At 35.7% G+C, this 20,479-nt stretch overlaps 1 protein-coding gene across 5 annotated transcripts in view; it reads right to left on the bottom strand.

Moving 5' to 3' along the window:
- Window positions 1-20,479, bottom strand: part of Cnksr2 (connector enhancer of kinase suppressor of Ras 2) — a 239,510-nt gene that overhangs the window by 42,947 nt on the left and 176,084 nt on the right. For all 5 annotated transcript variants that reach the window (XM_090326745.1, XM_090326749.1, XM_090326748.1 and 2 more), the window contains 5 exons: window positions 19,110-19,183; window positions 18,729-18,800; window positions 8,544-8,611; window positions 3,501-3,601; window positions 164-713 (listed from right to left, as the gene is read on the bottom strand). In XM_090326745.1, the coding sequence (XP_090182871.1) occupies window positions 164-713; window positions 3,501-3,601; window positions 8,544-8,611; window positions 18,729-18,800; window positions 19,110-19,183 (865 nt within the window). The remainder of the gene's footprint in view (window positions 1-163; window positions 714-3,500; window positions 3,602-8,543; window positions 8,612-18,728; window positions 18,801-19,109; window positions 19,184-20,479) is intronic.

Genomic DNA, 20,479 nt, shown 5'->3' with positions numbered 1-20,479 from the left:
GCATCATTTTTTCCAAGTTACTGAAATTCTGGAAGTAGAGCACCAAGGGAGACCTAACTTCCCATGCAGCAGACCACGATTGTAAGAAAGAAAGGAAACAATTTTATTTTTGAAAGGGATAGGACTGTGTACACAGGCTACAAATCTCCGTAAGCATACTTACTTTTTTCTCCTATGTTTTCCCCTGCTGCCTCTCCTTCTTCCTCCTCCTCCTCTTCCTCCTCTTCCTCCACCTCTGGGGGCTGTGCATCATCTTGTGGGTCACAGGTACTCACTGGTGCATTCAGACAGCAGTGGTTGAAGCCACTATCTCGAGGCAGAGTGAAACTTCTGGGCTTGCCCCCGTTGCCATTAAGCACTTGCATCCTCTCACTCTCAGCTAGAGGGTATGGCCCGTAATGATCCTGTAGGTGGCACTTCTGAGTTGGAAGGGTGGACTGCCGCCTGTGCTCAGGGGAGATGGCTGCTGAGTCAGAGAAGACAGAATCCTCCAGGGGCAGAGTCTGAAGATAGTGTAAGCCCGAACTCGTCAGGGGTGTCTCAATTAAATCCTGCCAGGAGCGGCGCTGACTGGCTGTCTTGCGGATGGGGGACACTGCGCTGCTCCCTGTTACTTCTTGGCGGAACTCCTCATGGGAGGATTGAGACTGAGAGGTCTCTGTGGAGGAAAGCCGGCTGTGTTTTGCTTCCACATAAGGGCTTGCACAACTCATCTGTAGGAAAGGAGCCTTAGATTAGTCTTCATAGAAATATGAGACCACTTCTATTGCCAAAGAACGTGCTGATCAGGATATATTTAAGTGATGGATTCTTTAGGTGGTAAAGTAATGACCCAGTCAGCTTTAAGATATCCCCAAATTAGGTCCCAGCTTACATTTTTAGAATATTAGTTTAAAGATCTTTGCATATTTCAAAATTATAAACAAATATATTGTCTGCAAATTTCTATTACTGGATTTTATGTAACTGGGGGTGAGGTAAAGGAGACAGGCTGTTGGATGCGAGAGCAACAATTGTCTAGATACAGACTAAACCTTTCTTCCTAAGTGAATATCTGATCCTGCAGTTGCCACAACTTTTCTGTGGTCAATTCACTCCTCTTAATAAAGTAGGAGGAAAGTGGTACTGTGGCTCAAGTGGTAGAGTACTAGCCTTGAGCTGAAGAGCTCAGGGACAGTGCCCAGGCCCAGTCCAGAGTTCAAACCCCATGATCCAAACAACAACAACAACCTCAACAAAAAAGTGTGGGAAAATCAGCTGGGCACTGGTGGCTCATGCCTGTAATCCTAGCTACTCAGAAGGCTGAGATCTGAGGATCGTGTTTTAAAGCCAGCTTGGGCACTAAAGTCTGTGACACTCTTATCGCCAATTAACCACCAGAAAACCAGAAGTGGTGCTGTGGCTCAAGGGGTAAAGTGCTAGCGCTGAGTAAAAAAAAAAATAACGGAGAAGTTTCTTTTGTGGGTAGCTGGTTACCTTTCAACAGATTGATAATAATGTGAAGCTTCTTTCTTAAAACTCACAAGTTGCTTTATATACTTAAGTCTGTTCTCGTTCTCCCTCCCCTCTCTTTTTCTCTGTCTCTTGTGGGTCCTGGGGCTTGAACTCAGTCTGAGTGCTGTCCATGAGCTCTTCAGTTCAAGGCTACTTCCCTACCCCTGGGCTTGGGCAATGCCTCTAACCTCTTCAGCTCAAGGCTACCGCCCTACCTTTGAGCCAAGCCCCACTTCCCTTTTTTTTTGAGTCAACTGGAGATAAGAGTCTCAGATCCTTTTGTGCCTGAGTTGGCTTTGAACATTGATCCTCAGATTTCAGCCTCCTGAGTAGCTAGGATTGCAAGCGTGAGCCACTGCAACTGGCTGTCTCTTTCTTTAATAAATATATTAAAGGAAGTATTCAGATCCTGATGTTTGGGGTTAAAGGACAAATATGAAGTATATCCCTAAAAGAAGTTAAGATGACTGTTGTCATCTAAATCCAGCTTCCATTTCTTTTGTGGAATATCCTTTTTAAAGTAACACAATTAGGGATCTGAGACTCTTAGATCTAGTGTGAGACTCTTAGATAGCTTCAGTATTTCTGACGGCATAGAATGAAATAGTCTCAAAAAACAAGGACAATTATTTAACCAATGAAAAGATCAAAACCATAGCTTATACATAGAATAAATTGTACTGGCTTAAGAATTTTGGAGCACTATTTCAATATACACAAAACCATATCCCATGGTCATCTAAAATGCTTCAGGCACAAGTATCTTCACTATGGATACAATATTATTTTTTGTGGCACAGAGGATCAAATTTAGGGCTTTACAAACACTACAAGCATTCTATCACTAAGCTACAAACCTGGCTTCTATAACACTAAATATTATCAGTTGCTTCTAAAGTACATAGGAATAAAATTCTTCCATGTGGAGTAGGGTCAATTTATATCTCCTATTTAACAATTTTTTTGCCTGATAGCTCCAGGAAGACCACTATGCAAGAAACAGAGCCTCTAGTCTGTGCTGAGTACTGTTTTCTCTAGTAAATATTCTTTGTACACCTAAAAAAAATTTTTCCTACTGTGAGTGAGGGAAGGGGTAACATTCAAAAAGAAATGTACACTTTATCTGACATACATAACTGTAACCTTTCCATACATTACCTTTACAATAATAAATTAATTAAAACATTTTCCTTATTTATGTTAGAACTCCAATTTTGATTTTAATATATTTTTATTTAATTAATAGAAGGGTTACATTATCTTTACCAGATAGAAGGTGCATTACTTCACATACATTGATACCCCTTCTCATGTTTTTGTCCCTATTTCCCTTCCCCACCTCCACCCCTCATCTTGTTTTCCCCCCTTCCCTATCCGATTTCAAATAACCAAATATGCATATATACAATATATCAGATAACAAGGTGGAATACTGTAACAATATGAGATAGCCAAGGGACAGCAAAAGACATGAGTGATAACAGTACATTAAGGACAACAATCACTCATTATATGGCTTTTGTTTCTATATCCTAGAGGTCCTTTCATTTAGCCTTATCCTATATGGCCTTATGTATATAGGTTTTGCCCTATTGTAAACCTCTGCTAGGAGAGCCCAGGGTTTGTACTATCTAATTTTGTTTTTTATTTTCCCTTTAAAAAAAAACCTGAGGTTTATCCAGGTGTGGTAGCTCACAGCTGTAATTCTCGCTACTTAGGAGGCTGAGATATGAGGATCGAGGTTCAAAGCCAGCCTGGGTACTAAAATATGTGAGACTTTTATCTCCAATTAACCATCAGAAAACCGGAAGTGGGGCTGTGGCTCAAGGGGTAGGGTGACAGCCTTGAGCTGAAGAGCTCAGAGCCAATGGCTAGTTAAAGCCCCATGACCTAAAAAAACCCCAACAAACCAACCAAACAACAAGAAAAACAAATTTTAAACATATATAGGAATCTTTTGGTTGAGGGAATGTGGTGCTGTATTAAGTATACTCATGTTAACTTACAGAGGGAGGCCGTGGGTAAGTATCATAGGGAGGTGGGGGACTGTCCTGTTTTGGTGTTGATGGAGTGTCTGCTTCTTCCTTGTCACTCTCACTCCAGTAATCTGAAAATTCATACACACACATACATCAATGCTCTATGAAATGTTTCTGGTTACATTTTCAAGAACATATGTTACCGTTTAACAAAATGAAATGAAAATTCCATTTCCATACCACATTTTCCAGCATTCCTTTACCCCAGAGGGTCACCAGCTTTTGTTCTCAGCTGGTATTTTGAAGATGAAGAACACAGTCACCTAATTCCAACCTCACTTTAAAGCAAGGGCTTATACACAGCTGTAATTTTTGTGGAGTTAAGGAAAAAAAGAATGCACAAGCCAACTGAAGTTTAGGGTGCTTTCAGTTCTAGACCAAATTATTCTGAAGCTCCAATTAATGAGTTCTACATTCTCAAGATGAATATTAACACAGTTACAAAATAACTTTCTCAATTATTTCCTTTGGTTTCAATTTACTGCTTATCTAACAAGCACCAGAGTCATGCTGACACAATTCTCCCTAACACAATACTCCCACTTCTGTTTTGAAACACATGGCAAACTCTGATTCTTGCCAAATGCAAAAGGGCAAATCTGCTGATGGGGCTATGAGTTCCAAACTTCATAACTACTTAACAGGGTAGAAAATGTAAGCCAATAGACAAAGTGACTGGTCAGAATTCAGGCAAGTAAGAAGGTGAACAACTCTGAGAGATGTATTACTAGAAGAAGAGGAAATCAAATGTAGCAAAAGTTCAATAATCATAAGCTATTCCACTAATATCTTAGCTACCCTGTAAATAGTGGGTTAATTTTTATGTGATTTATAAGAGAAAAACCCAGAATCATTATCTATGTTAAGCTCAGATGACAAAAGGTATTAGAATAAAGGCTCCTTGTTGGTAGGAAAATTTAAATCACGAAGGAACTATCACAAAGCACATTTAATATTTAGATTTAGGTGAAAAATTATAGGACATATTTGTACAGTAACCCTTCTCTTAGAAAAAATTGTCAATTATAATATTTGCCCTGTGGGGCTGATTAATAATAAGGGTAACTAATATTAATGATGAAATTATCATATGCTAGCTAGGAGAAATGGACTTGGGTTCTGACTAAGAAATTGCATTGTCCTAAAGCTCTAAGGATTGCTTCTGAGACTCTAGTTTAACATTTCAGGAGAGTTTAATGTGAAGCATATTTATTATTATTTAGTTTTATATCTCCTAATTTTTAATTTTGATTACTGTATGAACTCTTCATTAACATAGACGGTGAATAAAATAAATTACTTAATAATAAACAATGTAGACCTTCAAGCAGAAAGATACTGACAATTATATTCCTTTGAGTAAAAGACAATTTCTAGTTAATCTAAATTTTGTATGTTTCCTCCACTGGAAAAACAATGGGAAGTGGTACATGGTGATGCAGGCCTGTGATGAAGAGGTAGAAGCAGGAGGGCCACAAGTTCAAGACAAGCCTGGTCTATATGATGAGACTTTGCCCCCCACAAACAAAACCAAACCAAAGAGAAAAACAGAATATTTGCCTAGTGACAATCAGTATAACTAAGTCACCCCTCATGAATTCATATAGCTGCTTAGACATAGATCACATAAATGAAGGTCAACAAAGCATGACCCATATACTAGGGCAGATGTAGGTTCGATTCTAGACTACTTTCTATTTTTATGTCTTTTGAAATGGTTCCTTAACTATACTTTTCTTCATTTGTTTTGTAATCTGTCAAGGGGGAGGCTAATAACAACTATTATGGGAAGTTATGTTTAGGAGGTACTAAATAAGGTAACATATTCAAGTGCCTTGCACCTTGAATGCTGTCAGTACTCAGGCCTCTTATCTTCCTGAATGTTTTTGTAAGTAATATGCTAGGGCATATAACGTGTCTGGTGTTCATCTTCTTGACATTAGTTTGTTTTCTTTTAATTGTAGCAATTTCCAGCAGTGAAATGTGAAATTTGGAGGCCTGTGTTATTAGCTGGGCAATTTTATGAGAGCCCAAAATCCTACGTGGTAGTCAGTGCTAGAGCCTCTCAAAGCAATGGCTTGGCCAAAATTATTTCACTCTCATCCTTCTCATCTTTTCAGAAACTCATTCATTTCTATGTGGTTCTTCAGTTTTTAAGTAATTTCGAGAATGCATTTTGAAGTCCTAACAAGGTGATAAAATTCCCCTCGGCAACAACCAGGCTCTACTTATTTGAGATCTTCCTGTCCTCTCTCTTCATCCTTTACCAATCCACCAATCTACACTCCCTAATCCAACTGGGGAAAAATTTCAATTAGATCTTTTTGTTGTGCTGCAATGAGCGGCGTGAATTGTAACAACTATAACACTATCTGCCTATAATTTCTACTACAAGTCATTAGGCATTAAAATATATACTCACACAATAGATCAGGGCAGAGTGAGTCCACAGAATAAACACTTTTTTTTGCTAGTCCTGGGCCTTGAACTCAGGGTCTGGGCACTGTCCTTGGACTTTCTCAAGTCTAGCACTCAGCCACTTGTGGCACAGCACCACTGCTAGCTTTTTCTGTGAATGTGATTCCAGGGAATCAAACCCAGGGCTTCATGCATGCTAGGCAAGCATGCTACCACTAGGCCACGCTCTCAGCACAGAACAAATACTTTTTTGGAGCCTGCATATAGAGTACAATGTACCAGTTCTTTCATCCATAATGCAATTTGGTTCTATTATAGTAAATACAGAGGAAATTCACTAAAATCGAGATCATGCTCAGCTTCAACATAGTGTCAGTAAAATACAGATGTTAAGCTGGAAAATCCAAGCCTCCTTATTTATGTAAATTGACATCTTTCCTAGATTTATTCTCCTATCAATATATTACTGAGACTTCTAATTCTTATGCCTTTCAAAGAAATCACAAAATAAGTTTATAAACAGTTACAAATAATTATTTTATGTCTCTTAAAGATATCTGAAAAGGATAGCTGGTATGTTTTTCACTACTCCTGCCACAAATTTAGGCCTATAAATGACACCAAAGCATGAAGATGAAGAATAAACTTGTAACCATTAAGGCACATCTTAGTTACTAATTCAACACTTCACAGTCTTAGTTGAAGTTTGCCTGTGCACACTGAGATTGCTTCTATATTATATGTGGAATTCTTCAAGCTGCTTTCATTCCTCCAAATGTTTTAGTTACTTTGTTGACACTAAATCCCTCTCATCTTGCAAGAACCCATTCTGAAAATACAGCCAATGTAAAATATTTCCTGTTGTCTTTCTTGGAAAGATTGTCCTAGCCCCTTTTCCATTGAATTTGAGTTTACATTTTGATCATTTGTTTTCTATTATTTCACCAAGATTATTTGCTACCAGGATGTAACTTAATTTCAGGGAGGATGTGTGTTTATTTCACCTTCACACAAAAATTAAGGGTGCCAGTTGAGCATTTTACAAAGAAGTATTTCATGTTGAATAAATAAAATCTTCTATCATCTTTACATCAGACTCACTGACTACTTTTCTAAGAAACATTTTCTCATGCATTCCACCTCCGCATGCCTATTTAAAAAAAGAGAAACTTGCATCCATTCAGCAGATTTTTAGTCAGTTATTCATGGATTTAGCAACTCATTCATGTCTATGGGGCTCTTCTGTTTTTAAGTAATTTCAATTATGCATTTCTAAAGTCATCAGTAAGATGATGAATTTCCCTTGGCAGCAACCATGTTCTCCTTATTTGGATCTTCCTCCTACCTCTTCACTCCAGTCCACCAGTCTCCACTCCCTACTTCAAAGTACAAACCAAAGGTTTGTAAATGTTGGCTTGTAGGTGAAACACGCCCTCTACCTGTTTTTATTTTTATTTTTTACACAGCCTGTGGACAAAATGGTTTATATATTTTAAGTGGTTAGCAATAAAATCAAAACATGACTTTTTAAAGTATGAAAATTGGCTTTCTTGCAATTCAAAATCTTATACTTCATAAGTGAAGCTGTACTGGCAAGTAGGCATGTACATTTATCTATTGATGACTGCTCTCACATTAGGACCGTGGTGCCGAATCACTGAGACAGAGACTGTATAGTTTTCAAATTATGATTTGGCTCTTATAGAAAAAGATCATTGACAGTTTAAGTATTAGGTGAAAATTTAATTTTGGGGACTGGTTATATTTGCTACATCTCAACAATTTTAGTTTTCATGTTATTAAAATGTTTTTGCTGAGATTTCTACTCTCAGAAGTAGTAGGCTTTTAGAATCTTGATATCAGCAAACTAGCTGTGCTCACTGAAGATGTGACTACAAATACATTTATGTTAGTATTCAAATTCTTTTTGCTTTCTGATGCTTTAATTTTAAAAAAAGGTACTCATATTTCCAAGAGATGTACTACAATAATCTTTCAAAAATGTTCTGTTACCCTAGGATGGTGACCACAGTTTGCATTCTTGATAGAGTCTGAACTGTTAAGATTTCAGTTCTGCATCATGACACTTTTTACAAATCTGGAGTAAATACCAAGGAAAATCCCATAAGATAACAGCTGCACAATAAGGAAGTTGAATAGCATAAACAAAAGAAAAAGGAACATTTTTAGTCTTTAAGAATTTAGTCTTTAAGATTTTGAACTCAGTCTGGGCGCTGTCCCTGAGCTCTTCAGCTCAAGGCTACCGCCTTATTTCCCATTTTCTGGAGGTTAATTGGAGATAAGAGTCTCAGGTTCTTTTGTGCCTGGACTAGCTTTGAACCTTGATCCTCAGATCTCACCCTCCAGAGTAGCTAGGATTACAGGCGTGAGCCACCGTGCCTGGCTAAGACTTCAGACCTTATCTGTTCAGTTTGTTAAATTTTACCCATTAGCTGCTATGGATTAAAGTTCCCCCAAATAATTACACATAGATGTATTTTTCCTCAAGTGGTAGTAATAATCATTATACAGGATAACAGTATGAAAAAAATCATAATACAATTGTAAAAGAAAAAAAATTCCTTTTTTTACCTTGCTCTTGCTTAATCCTCTCTCTTTCAGCATATCCTGCAGTCAGCATATTAATTCTGTTAAGCCACCTAAAAAACATACGGAAATCAGTAATACTTTAACCAACTTCTTATATCTCACTTCTAGAAAGATGTCTAAAAATATAAAGAATACCTATAAAATTTGTTCTTTCTTATTCTTGATAAAGTCTTTAATAAGGCCTATTTTACTGTTGTACAACTTATTCCCAAACTAAACATATTATTTCAATAGAACAGACAGGCAAAGCTGTTAATTTTTGTAATATTCTGTTCCTTCAGAACAAATGCTTCTTTGGAGATTTTTGGGGGGCCAGTCATGGGGATTGAACTCTGGGCCTATGCACTGTCCTTTGGTTTTCTCAAGGCTGTAACTCTACCACTTGAGCCACAGCACCACTTCTGGCATTTTTTCTATGTATGTGGTACTGAGGAATCAAGTCCCGGTCTTTGTGTATACTAGACAAGCACCTGGCATTTGGAGATACTTAAATGAAGTCAGGCTCAATTTATCCTGATAAAAGAAAAAATTATACACTTTCGTTATAAAAAATAGTTTTACTATGAAATGATATTATTGATTAAACTAATTCAAGTTTAATAGTCCAAGGGGAAATAGACACTGGGAGTAATTTCAGAAACTTGTCTTTATATGCAAAAATATTTTGTTTTCCAAGGACAGAATAATCTTTTAAAATTGTCTGGAGCTACACTGAGTAAATTTGGAATTTCCAATACAGTAAACATCATTAAATTGCAGCATAATTGGATCTATCTATCTACATTAGAAAAAAAACTTAGCTTTGAGACCTGTTTCTTGTACTCTTATTTCTTCTGTCAAGTAAAAGATAACATTCCTTGAAGTAACTCATGATATAAATTTACCATTTTGCTAAGTGGTATTGAGTACATCAAATACCCAGTGTATCTTCAAAAGAAGGAAAAGTTGTGTCTTTATTAAACAAAATCAATTTCTTGAAAACTTAAACTTTGATTTTGGTAATAAGCCACTTAAGGTCAAGTTTCATTTTGGTAAATACTATAAGTAATTACCACCTCATGTACGTGTATGGGAAATGAATAAGGGACTAGAATCCTGTAAAATACTGATCACATGAATTCATTAGCATTATATATATATATATATATACATATATATATATATCACAGACACACAGACACACACAAACACACACACTCTCCAGCAGATTGTAAACTAGAAATGAGTACAATGATTTCATTATAAATAGCCTTTAACAAGTGTTTCTATCTATTAGTGAAAGGTCAAAATTAAAATGTAAGCTAATTTATTTGTTGTGAGAAAAGCTGAATTTGTCTTTCAGGGAAAATCTTACCATTCTTGGGAAAGACTGGCTTGATGTCTTTAGTGAGTAAAAGATTATAACACTTAATAAAAGTTCCTCACTGAAGATTTTAATACATCACCATATATTTGGTGCTTGAAAAATATCACTGAAATTTAATTACATCAACATTCCAAAGAACAAGGTCCTTATGAGATAATACAATAAATTTTTAAAAGTCTCCACAATTTTTCATTCCAACAATATACATCAAGTGCCTGCTATATGTTGAACAATAAATTATGTTTTAGGGATATGAAATGAGTAAGCCATATTTTCTGCCTTAATTAAACCCTAAAATTGCTACAGTGTATAAGGCAGTTGAAAGCTTAAACTACTCTATGGAATAAACAAAATCTATTCATATTTAAACGGCCTTAGAAAGTAAATTAGCCATATGAAAATTTGGATTGCTTTTTCTATTTCCTTAAAAAATGACATTGGGGAGGTGGGAGTTTGGCCTAGTGGTAGAGTGCTTACCTAGCATGCACAAAGACCCAGGTTCGATTCCTCAGTACCAAATGCATACAAAGAAACCAGAAGTGGTGCTGAGGCTCAAGTGGTAGAGCTCTAGTCTTGAGAAAGTCCAAGGACAGTGCTCAGGCCCTGAGCTCAAGCCAGGACTGGCAAAAAAATGATATTGGGATATTGATGGGTATTGCACTGAATGTGTAGGCAGGCCTTGGCAAGATTGCCATTTTCACGACGTTGATTCTTACAATCCAGGAGCATGGGAGGTTTTTCCACTTCCTCAGTTCCGCTTTAATTTCCTTTTTCAGGTTTTTAAAGTTTTCATCATAAAGGTCCTTTACATTCTTAGTTAATTCCTAAGTACGTTATTTTCTTTGAGGCTACTGCAAAAGGAGTTGCTTTCCTGATTTCGGCCTCACTCTTCTTGTTGTTGGCATATAGAAAAGTGGTTGATTTTTGAGGGATAATTTTATAGCCTGCTATTTTGCCAAACTTTTGAATCATCTCAAGCAACTTGGGAGTGGAATCTATAGGGCTCTTTAAATACAGAATCATGTCATCTACAAAGAGGGAAAGTTTCACTTTCTCTTTTCCTATTTGGATTCCCTTTTATGCTTGCTTCTTGCCTTATTGCACTGGCTAGGAATTCTAATACTATGTTAAAGAGGAGTGGAGAAAGTGGGCATCCTTGTCTCGTTCCTGATTTTAGAGGAAATGGCTTTAGCTTTTCACCATTTGCTATAATACTATGTGTAGGTTTGTCATACTCAGCCTTTATTATACTGAGGAATGTTCTATGGATTCCTAGTTTCTCCAGGGTTTTTAGTATAAAGGCGTGTTGGATCTTGTCAAATGCCTTTTCTGTATCTAGTGAGATAATCATGTGATTTTTGTCCTTGCTCCTGTTGACGTGATGAATTACATTAATTGACTTGTGTATATTGAACCAGCTTTGCCTCCCTGTAATGAATCCTGTTTGATCATAGTGTATATTTTTTGATGAGTTGTTGAAGATCATTGGTCAGTATTTTGTTGAGAAGTTTTTCATCAATATTCATCAAAGAAATGGGTCTATAGTTCTCTTTCTTTGATGAGTCCCTGTCTGGTTTTGTGATGAGGGTTATGATGGCTTCATAGAATGAGTTTGGCAAAGAGCCTTTGCTTTCAATTTCATTGACTAGCTTGAGGAGTATTGGTGTGAGCTCTGCTTTGAAGACCTTATAGAATTCAGCTGTGAATCCATCTGGTCCTGGGCTTTTCTTGGATGGGAAGTCTCTTATTTCCTTTTCTGTTTCAATACTTGAAATAGCTCTGTTTAGTTTGTTTAGGTCTTCTTGGTTCAGGGTAGGTGTGTTAATATTGGCTAGAAATCTATCCATCTCTTCTAGAGTCTCAAATTTGTTGGCATAATGGTTTGAAAAGTATTCTCTTATGATGCTCTGGATCTTGGTCAATTTTGTTAATTTTTTTCAAAGAACCAACTCCTTGTTTTGTTGATTCTTTCTGTGTTTTTTGGAATCTAATTCATTTAATTCTGCTTTGATTTTAATAATTTGCTTCCTTCTACTGGAATTGGGATTGGTTTCTTGCTCTTTTTCCAAGAGCTTAAGGTGCACCATTACGTTGTTGTTTTGAGATTTTTCCAATTTGTCAATGTAGGCACTCAGAGCTCTAAACTTTCCTCTGAGTACTGCCTTTGCTTTGTCTCAAAGCAGCTGATATTTTGTGTGCTGCTTTTTGTTAAATTCCATAAACTGTTGAATTTCTGTTCTGATTGCCTCATTGACCCACTGGTGATTCAACAATGTTTTGTTCAATCTCCTTGAGTTACAGGGTTTTCCTTGGTAGAGATTTGTGGTTAGTTCCAATTTTATGCCATTGTGGTCTGAGAGAATGCAGGGAATAATTTCAGTGTTTCTGAATCTGCACAGGTTTGCTTTATGCCTTAAAATGTGGCCTGTTTTAGAAAATATTCCATGTGCTGCTGAAAGAAACATATATTCTGGTGTTGCTGGGTGGAATAATCTGCAGATTATTGTCAGTAAGTTTTCAGCTACTAGACACTTACTGATAAACTTGGTAGAGTTAGGATTTGCTATTTGAAGCTGTTATGAAAGCAGATACATATTCATTAAAGGATATAAGAAACATTTATTGGAAACCTAATGTGTTAGGTCGAGTTGGTCTATGCAATTGTTCAATTCTGAGGGTTCTCTGTTGAGTTTTTAACTGGTTGATCTATCCAGAGGTGACAGTGATGTGTTAAAGTCACCAACAATCACTGTGTTTGGATCTATGTGTGCTTTTAGTGTAAGCAAAGTTTGTTTGATGAAGTTGGGTGCTCCAGAATTAGGTGGGTAGATATTTAGTATGGTTATAATCTATTGAAGGAGAGATCCCTTTAGTAGTATGTAATAACCTGCTCTGTCTCTTCTCACTAACTTTAGAGATACTGAAATGAGTAAGACATAGTTTCTGCTTTCATTAAACTCTAAAATTGCTACAGTGTATAATGCAGTTGAAAGCTTAAACTACTTTTAGGAAGAACCAAATTCTATTCACATTTAAACCTCCTTAGAAAGTGAATAAAGCAGGTGCTGGTGACTCATGCCTGAAATCTTAGCTACTTGCAATGCTGAGAGTTGGAGGATAAAGATTTGAGATTAGCTCAGGCAGAAGAGTTCACAAAACTCAATCTCAAAATAAGAAGCATAAAACATGGATGGAGGTAACTCAAGTGTTACAGTGTCAAAATAGCAAGCACAAGGCCCTGAGTTCAACACTTTGTACCACAATAATTGTGTGAATATACTTAGGCCCGTGTGGATAGCTCCAAAAAGCTAAATACCACACAATTGTTGGTATTTTCATGGGAAAAATGTCAATAAGGTTTCAGCTATTAGACACTTACTGATAAACTTGGTAAAGTTAGGATTTGCTGTTTTAAACTATTATGAAAGCAGACACATATTCATTAAAGGATATAAGAAACATTTATTGGAAGCCTAATGTTCCAGGTACTATTCTAGGTACACCAAATACAGAGATAAATGAGCAAAATATCTATCATTATGATGCCTGTCTCTTACTGAGAAAAGCAAACAACAAATAGGGATACAAATAAACATACGTAAAATTTATACATACATATACACATCCATATATGTATATACCCACATGACATGTATAGATGTATATATGTATTACAGAAAAGAAAGTAAAAAATGAAAATGTCAAAGGTGGTGGGGAGAAGATGAGGTTATTTTAGGTAATGTGATCAAGGATACATTATATTGAATTTAGAATGATTTTACTACATTGATAATAAAGTTCTTTCATATTAGGTCCTAAATTATTACCTTACCTTACCCTACTAATACTTTAAAACAAAAAGGTATAGGCAAGGTGAGTTTTTCTTACTGTGGACATTAAAATGAGTTGTCCAATGTGACATCAAATAATTTATTGAGAAAAAATAAGGGTAAAAACCAATGGGAAAATGTATAAAAAGTAAATAGCCAAAAAGAAATTGGTGATTGTCACAATTATAACGTCATGTGTACTGATATAGTAAATAGACTATAGCTCAAACAAATTCAGTAAATGAAATCCCCAAATACTTTATTTTCACCTCATGAATTTCAGATAACAAAACAACAATTAAAAATGTTTCAGTATTCATTACTGAGGGAATAGATTAATCACAGTTGTACATTCCACAGTGCTTTTGAAATTACTCATAATCATGCATGGAGTTGTTCAAAATTAGGCAGTGAGGCTTTAACATTCAATGTGAATATATGTATGCATATACACATAAATATTCCTATAAAATACACACATATATAGATGGTCAGATTTTATAGAACAAAATTAAATTTAACTTTAATAATTAGATCCTGTTACTGCTGGTACAATATGAACATTTTTCTGAATCTAGAAGAGAAAGATATATTACTCTCTTCCATGATATTTTTCCATACTATGTAGGTATGATTACCTGCTCTTGAAATCTTAGGCAGTACCTTTAAAATACTATATATAGGGCTGGGAGTTTGGCCTAGTGGTAGAGTGCTTGCCTAGCATGCACGAAGACCCGGATTCGATTCCTTGGTACGACATACATAGGAAAGGGTATCAATGTATGGGAATTAATGCACCATCTATCTGGCAAATATCATGTAACCCTTCTATTAATTACAATAAAAATATATGAAAAAAAGGAAAAAAAAGGAAAAAAAAGTTGGAAGTGGTAATGAGGCTCAAGTATTAGAGCTCTAGCCTCGAGAAAGCCGAAGGACAGTGCTCAGGCCCTAAGCTCAAGCCCAGGACTGGCACAAAAAATACTATATATATAATAAATCAATGTCTGCATTATCTTCCCGTTATATAACAATTAGGTGACTAAACAAAGCTGTACGTGGGTGTCTCTCCATATCACTATTTTCTCTGGTTTTAGCACTGACTTTTTCTATGTCTATTAACAACTAAATTACAAAGCTCTGCATACTTAAAATAACTATTAACCAAAATGAAAGGCAAAGTAACTACTACAAAAGCAAAAGCAAAGCAAAATAATATAATTCTAATATAACTGAATTTTCAGACAATTCATTAGGTCAGGTCAATTTATTTCTGAAATATAGTGCACTATGACGAGCCTTATATAAAACAACTCTTTTAGACTTAGAGTATAAAGATGAATTTTAAATAATTTTTTGTTTGACCCACTGCTTAGAAAAATTAACAAATTGAATCACACAAGTTTGTTTTTTTTCTTCTGTGACATACAGGTCCAGATACATCCATAGGAAGCTACTGCTAACATTAATTAGTAAATGGAAGCCCAGAATGGTTTTATAGTTCATAAAAGTAAGTTATAGGCAGGTAATTTTTAAGGTTAAAAAGGCCCCCAGTAGCATGTATCATAAATGATTAAATTATGTTAATTTTTAGAAGGAAGTGACTTTGATTTATTTTATCCATCTTGTCAGACAGGATATACTCATGCATGCTGTTTATTTTCAGTTCGATTATGATGTAACCACTTTATTTTTATCCCAATGGCATTGAGATAAAATTCTAAAACAAAACACAAAATAAAATTTTATGCCCCCTCCATGTGCAGGGAAATAAACATTTTTAAATGGAGAACAAGGAGATAAAGCTCTCTAAATTCCAAATGCCCTCCATAAAATTTGAAGAATGATAATGACATGAAAGGTTGGTCCCTTTATTAATATAGGGTCTAGCCAAGTATTTTCAACATCTGTTTTCTGGCTAATTCCTTATATCAATATTCTTCCTTTGGAAAAGTCTATGTTTGTGTCCCCATGTTTCAGAGAAAATATCCATGAAGATACATTGAGTACTCATTCAGTTTGCTCAAGCTTATTGATGAAGCTACACAGTTTTTGTTCCTAAAATGCCTGGACATTATATTTAAAGACATGTAAAGGAATGTAAGTGAGGTGAATCTTAATGTTGTATTGATTTGAATTTCTTTTATGGTCAGAGATGTTGAATATTTCTTCATGTCTCTATTGGCCATTTTTCTTCTGAGAAGTATTTCTTTAAGAAATGCATGTTCCCCTCTCCTTTTTTTTGATTAATCTTGCCAGGGATCTGTCAACTTTGTTGACTCATTCAAAGAACAATCTTTTTGATTCATTAATTTTATACATAGTAGATCTTATTTCAATCTCTGATATTTCAGATTTTATTTTTGTTATTTCTGTCCTTCTAGTTGTTTTAGAATTAACTTTTTCTTGCTTTTCTACATGCTCCAATTTCTTCTTTAGGTTATTTCCATGCTCTTCTTCTGTCTTTTTAATATGGGCTCCTAGTGCAATAAATTTGCCCCTAGAACTGCCTTTGCTGTGTCCCATAAGTTCCTTGGCCATACTGCCAAAATTGATACTCAAATTCAATGCAATCCACATCAAAATTGCAAAGACATTCTTTGCTGAAATAGAAAGTATAATCCAAAAGGTTCTTATGGAACAAGAAAAGATCTAGACTAGCCAAAACAATTCTAGGCAAAAAGAGCAATGTAGGTGGTATTACAATACCAGACTTCAAACTCTACTATAGAGCCACAATAACAAAAACTGCATGGTATTGGCGCAAAAATAGACCAGATTATCAATGGAACAGAATAGAAGATCCAGAAACAGAACCACATACCTATAGTCAACTTGTATTTGACAAAGGAGCCAAAAATATACAGTGGAACAAACACAGTCTATTCAATTATTGGTGCTGGCAAAACTGGACAGCCACATGTAGAAAGACCCTAGCCTTTCACCAGGCACATGCATTAACTAAAAATGGATCAAAAACCTCAATGTCAGACAGGAAACCTTGAAACTGCTACACGATAGAGTTGGAGAGACACTAGAACTCATAAGCACATGCAAAAACTTCCTGAACAGAATCCCAGGGTCACAACAGATTGTAAAGAGTCTCAATAAATGGGACTACTTAAAAATAAAAAGTTTCTGCACATATAAAAGCATAGCCACTAAAGTAGAGAGACAGCCAACCAACTGGGAAAAGATATTTACCAATAATACATCTGAAAAATGCTTAATATCCAGTATCTATAGGGAACTCAAGAAACTAATCCTCCCCCAAGCCCAACAAACCAATTACTAAATGGGCAAGGGAACTAAAGAGAGATTATCAAAAGAAGAAGTTAAAATGGCAGAAAAGCATATGAGAAAATTCTCATCATCCATGGTCATAAAGGAAATGCAAATAAAAATAACCCTAAGATACAACCTTACCTTAATTAGAATGGCCAACATTTTGAACTCAGACAATGACAGATGCTGGAGGGGTTGTGGAGAAAAAGGAACCCTACTGCACTGCTGGTGGGACTGTAAATTAGTTCAGCCACTCTGGAAAGCAGTGTGGAGGTTTCTTCAAGAACTGAAAATTGACTTACCCTCCGATCCTGCCATACCACTCCTGGGCATTTATCCTGAACATCATAACCCAGGATATGATAAGGACACCTGCTCAGCTATGTTCATCTCTGCACTATTCAGAATAGCCAAGTGATGGAAACAATCCAGATGCCCTACTGCAGATGAATGGATACAGAAAATGTGAGATATATATATATATATATATATATATATATATACACACACACACACAATGGAATTCTACATAGCCAACAGACAAGATAAAATAATGGCATTTGCAGGGAAGTGAATGAATATAGAGCGAATCATGTTGAGTGAGACAAGTCAAGACCAACAGAACAAAAGGCGCATGGAATCCTTAATATGAGGCTATTACATTCAAGCAGTACAAGAGCGAGGACTCAGTATTTGTGTACCCAATGCTATGGACATGGTATTGGAAATATAAACACAACTACATAGACATAAAAATTTATAACTCTATAGACATAATGTTTTATTACATATTACATATGTATCTATGACATACAAACCCTCAGCCTAATTTTAATTATGTTCTAAAATCTAAGTGCCAGTGATTATATACAGAGATTCCCTTCTTGAATACTTGTTTAACATGTCATTTGAAATATGATGTAAAAATCAATGTTAATAAATTCTTTAATAAAATATATGCATAAATGAAAGAAATGCACTAATTACCTGACATGTAACTGTAACCCCTCTGTACATCATCTTTATAATAACAATAAAAAAATGAAATAAAAAACTGTATTGTACATATTTGAGATTTATAACCTGGTATTATGGGTAAATGCTGTTGCTTAAAATTAAGGATAACCACATGGAACTACAGTGTGTTCACATTACTTTAAACTATCAATCTAGAAACTTCCATGATATTATCTATGTATTATTGAGAAAGTTTAAAATTCAATGCCCAATAAATATTTTGTGTGTGTATGTGCTAGTCCTGGGCTTGAACTCAGGGCCTTGATGCTGTCCCTAAGCCTTTTTGCCTTTTATAAAATGCTAGTTGTGTACCTGTGCCTTAATTCCATTTACAACTTCTTAGTGGTCAACTGGAGATAAAAATCTCACAGACTTTGCTCAGGTTAGTATTTTTTTGTCAGTCCTGGGGCTCAAACTCATGGCCTGAGCACCTTTCTCAAGGCTAGAGCTCTACCACTTGACCCACAGCACCATTTCCAGTTTTTTGTTTTATGTGGTACCAAGGATTCAAACCTCGGTCTTCGTGCATGCTAGGCAAGCACTCTACCACTAGGCCAAACTACACCTCAGGCTAGTTTTAAACTATGATTCTCAGATTTGAGAGCTAGGATTACAGGCATGAGCCATTGGCACCTGGCTATATGCTTTGAAATTTAAGTAATACTTTACCTGTTCATGTCATCAAGATGTTCAGCAGCAAAATAAAAGCTTTTGATTTTAGGATGGCAGGCTTTGAATGCACTGAAAAAAAGGACATTTACTTTGTATTAAAAATTGGAAAATAAGAGTGAATCAATTTTTTATGGGTGAAACTGCCTCAACATCTAATCTGAGTTCACACACACAAGCACACATACACACATACACATATTTCACATCCATCATGACGACAAAAATCATTCATTGTAAAGTTCAATTTTATGTCCCTGTAGCAGCTTTCTTGTTACTTCAACTTAGAAGCATTAGGTGAGTAAACTATAATTTAAAAGGTGGAAATTAAAAAAAAATATATATCCCTTTTCCCTCTTTCCCCGAATAAATCCAGCTTACTATTTCTTGCGGCATTCACTGGCTCTGTCAATCTTAAATTCAGGCAAACTGATGAATCCTTCTGCTTTTTCATCCTAAAGAAGCAAAGTTCTTTTTTAGGATACGATACAAAACTGAACATAATTAAAATGTATCATTGTGCCTTAAATGTCTATGCTAATAAATGTGTTGATTTAATTCCTTAAATTGGATTTGATAATTCTATTCTTTATTATATTCCATAAACTAAAGCTTATTTTGAATACTTGCTTTAGTGTATGCATCATTTTAATATTAAGGTAAATATAGACAATGTCTCATTTTCTCAATGTAAAAGATATTTTTTGGTTGTTTTTTTTTGCCAGTCCTGGGCTTGAGCTCAGGGCCTGAGCACTGTCCTTGGACTTTCTCAAGGCTAGAGCTCTACCACTTGAGCCTCAGCACCACTTCCGGCTTTTTCTATTTATGTGGTACCGTGGAATCGAACCCGGGTCTTTGTGCATGCTAGGCAAGCACTTTAACAACTAGGCCAAACTCCAGGCCCAGAATGTAAAAGATATTTTATAAGAATTTTCTGCAGCACTCACTTGACAATCATGCATAAAGCCATGAGTTCCATCCCCAGAAATGCAAAAATAAAAACAAATCAAAAAAGAAAATTTCTGGTGAGACAGTATATTCATTTTTATAACATACAAAATAACCATGGTTGATATTTGTAACATGTACTTTCCTATTATTTTAATGTTTAATATAAAATATAGGGACGTTTATTTCCTGCTTTCATCCACAAATTCTATCAAACTTGATTTTTTCTAACTATGCAACTTTTTCTAATTGTGGTTTGTATATTGAGGACAGTACAAATGAAATAAGTCAAGCTGCTCTTCAAATATCAAATTGAATGAAATCTGTAACTTCTCTGTTTAAATCTGTGCATAAACCTGATATAATATTTATTTGAAGTCTTAGGTTAGGTACTAGTTATCTTAATTAACCTAAGATTAAAGGTTAAATCCTTTCATGCTTGGGTCTCTCTTGTTCTCACCATGCCAAAGATTCTTTCAGGTTTACTATCCTAAACTTTACTTCATCTTCTGTAACAGTCTATGGTTATTTTTTTTGTCGGTCATTGGACTTGAACTCTGGGGCCTGGGCATTGTCCCTAAGATCTTCAGCTCAAGGTTACCCCCTACCCCTAAAGCCACAGTGCCCCTTCTCATTTTCTAGTGGCTAATTTGAGATAAGAGTCTCAGAGACTTTAGTGCCTGAGCTGGCTTTGAATCTCAACCCTCAGATCTTAGCCTCCTGGGTAGCTAGGATTAAAGGCACCCGGCAGTCTATGGATTTTAAATACAACTTTAAAACAACAGTACAGTCCTATCCACTAT

The sequence above is a fragment of the Megascapheus bottae genome, chromosome X, assembly GCF_031878675.1.
Source record: "Megascapheus bottae isolate mThoBot1 chromosome X, mThoBot2.hap1, whole genome shotgun sequence".
Classification (NCBI taxonomy): Eukaryota; Metazoa; Chordata; class Mammalia; order Rodentia; family Geomyidae; genus Megascapheus; species Megascapheus bottae.
Note: the sequence above shows the minus strand (reverse complement) of the source record. Positions and strands in the feature narration are given on the sequence as shown.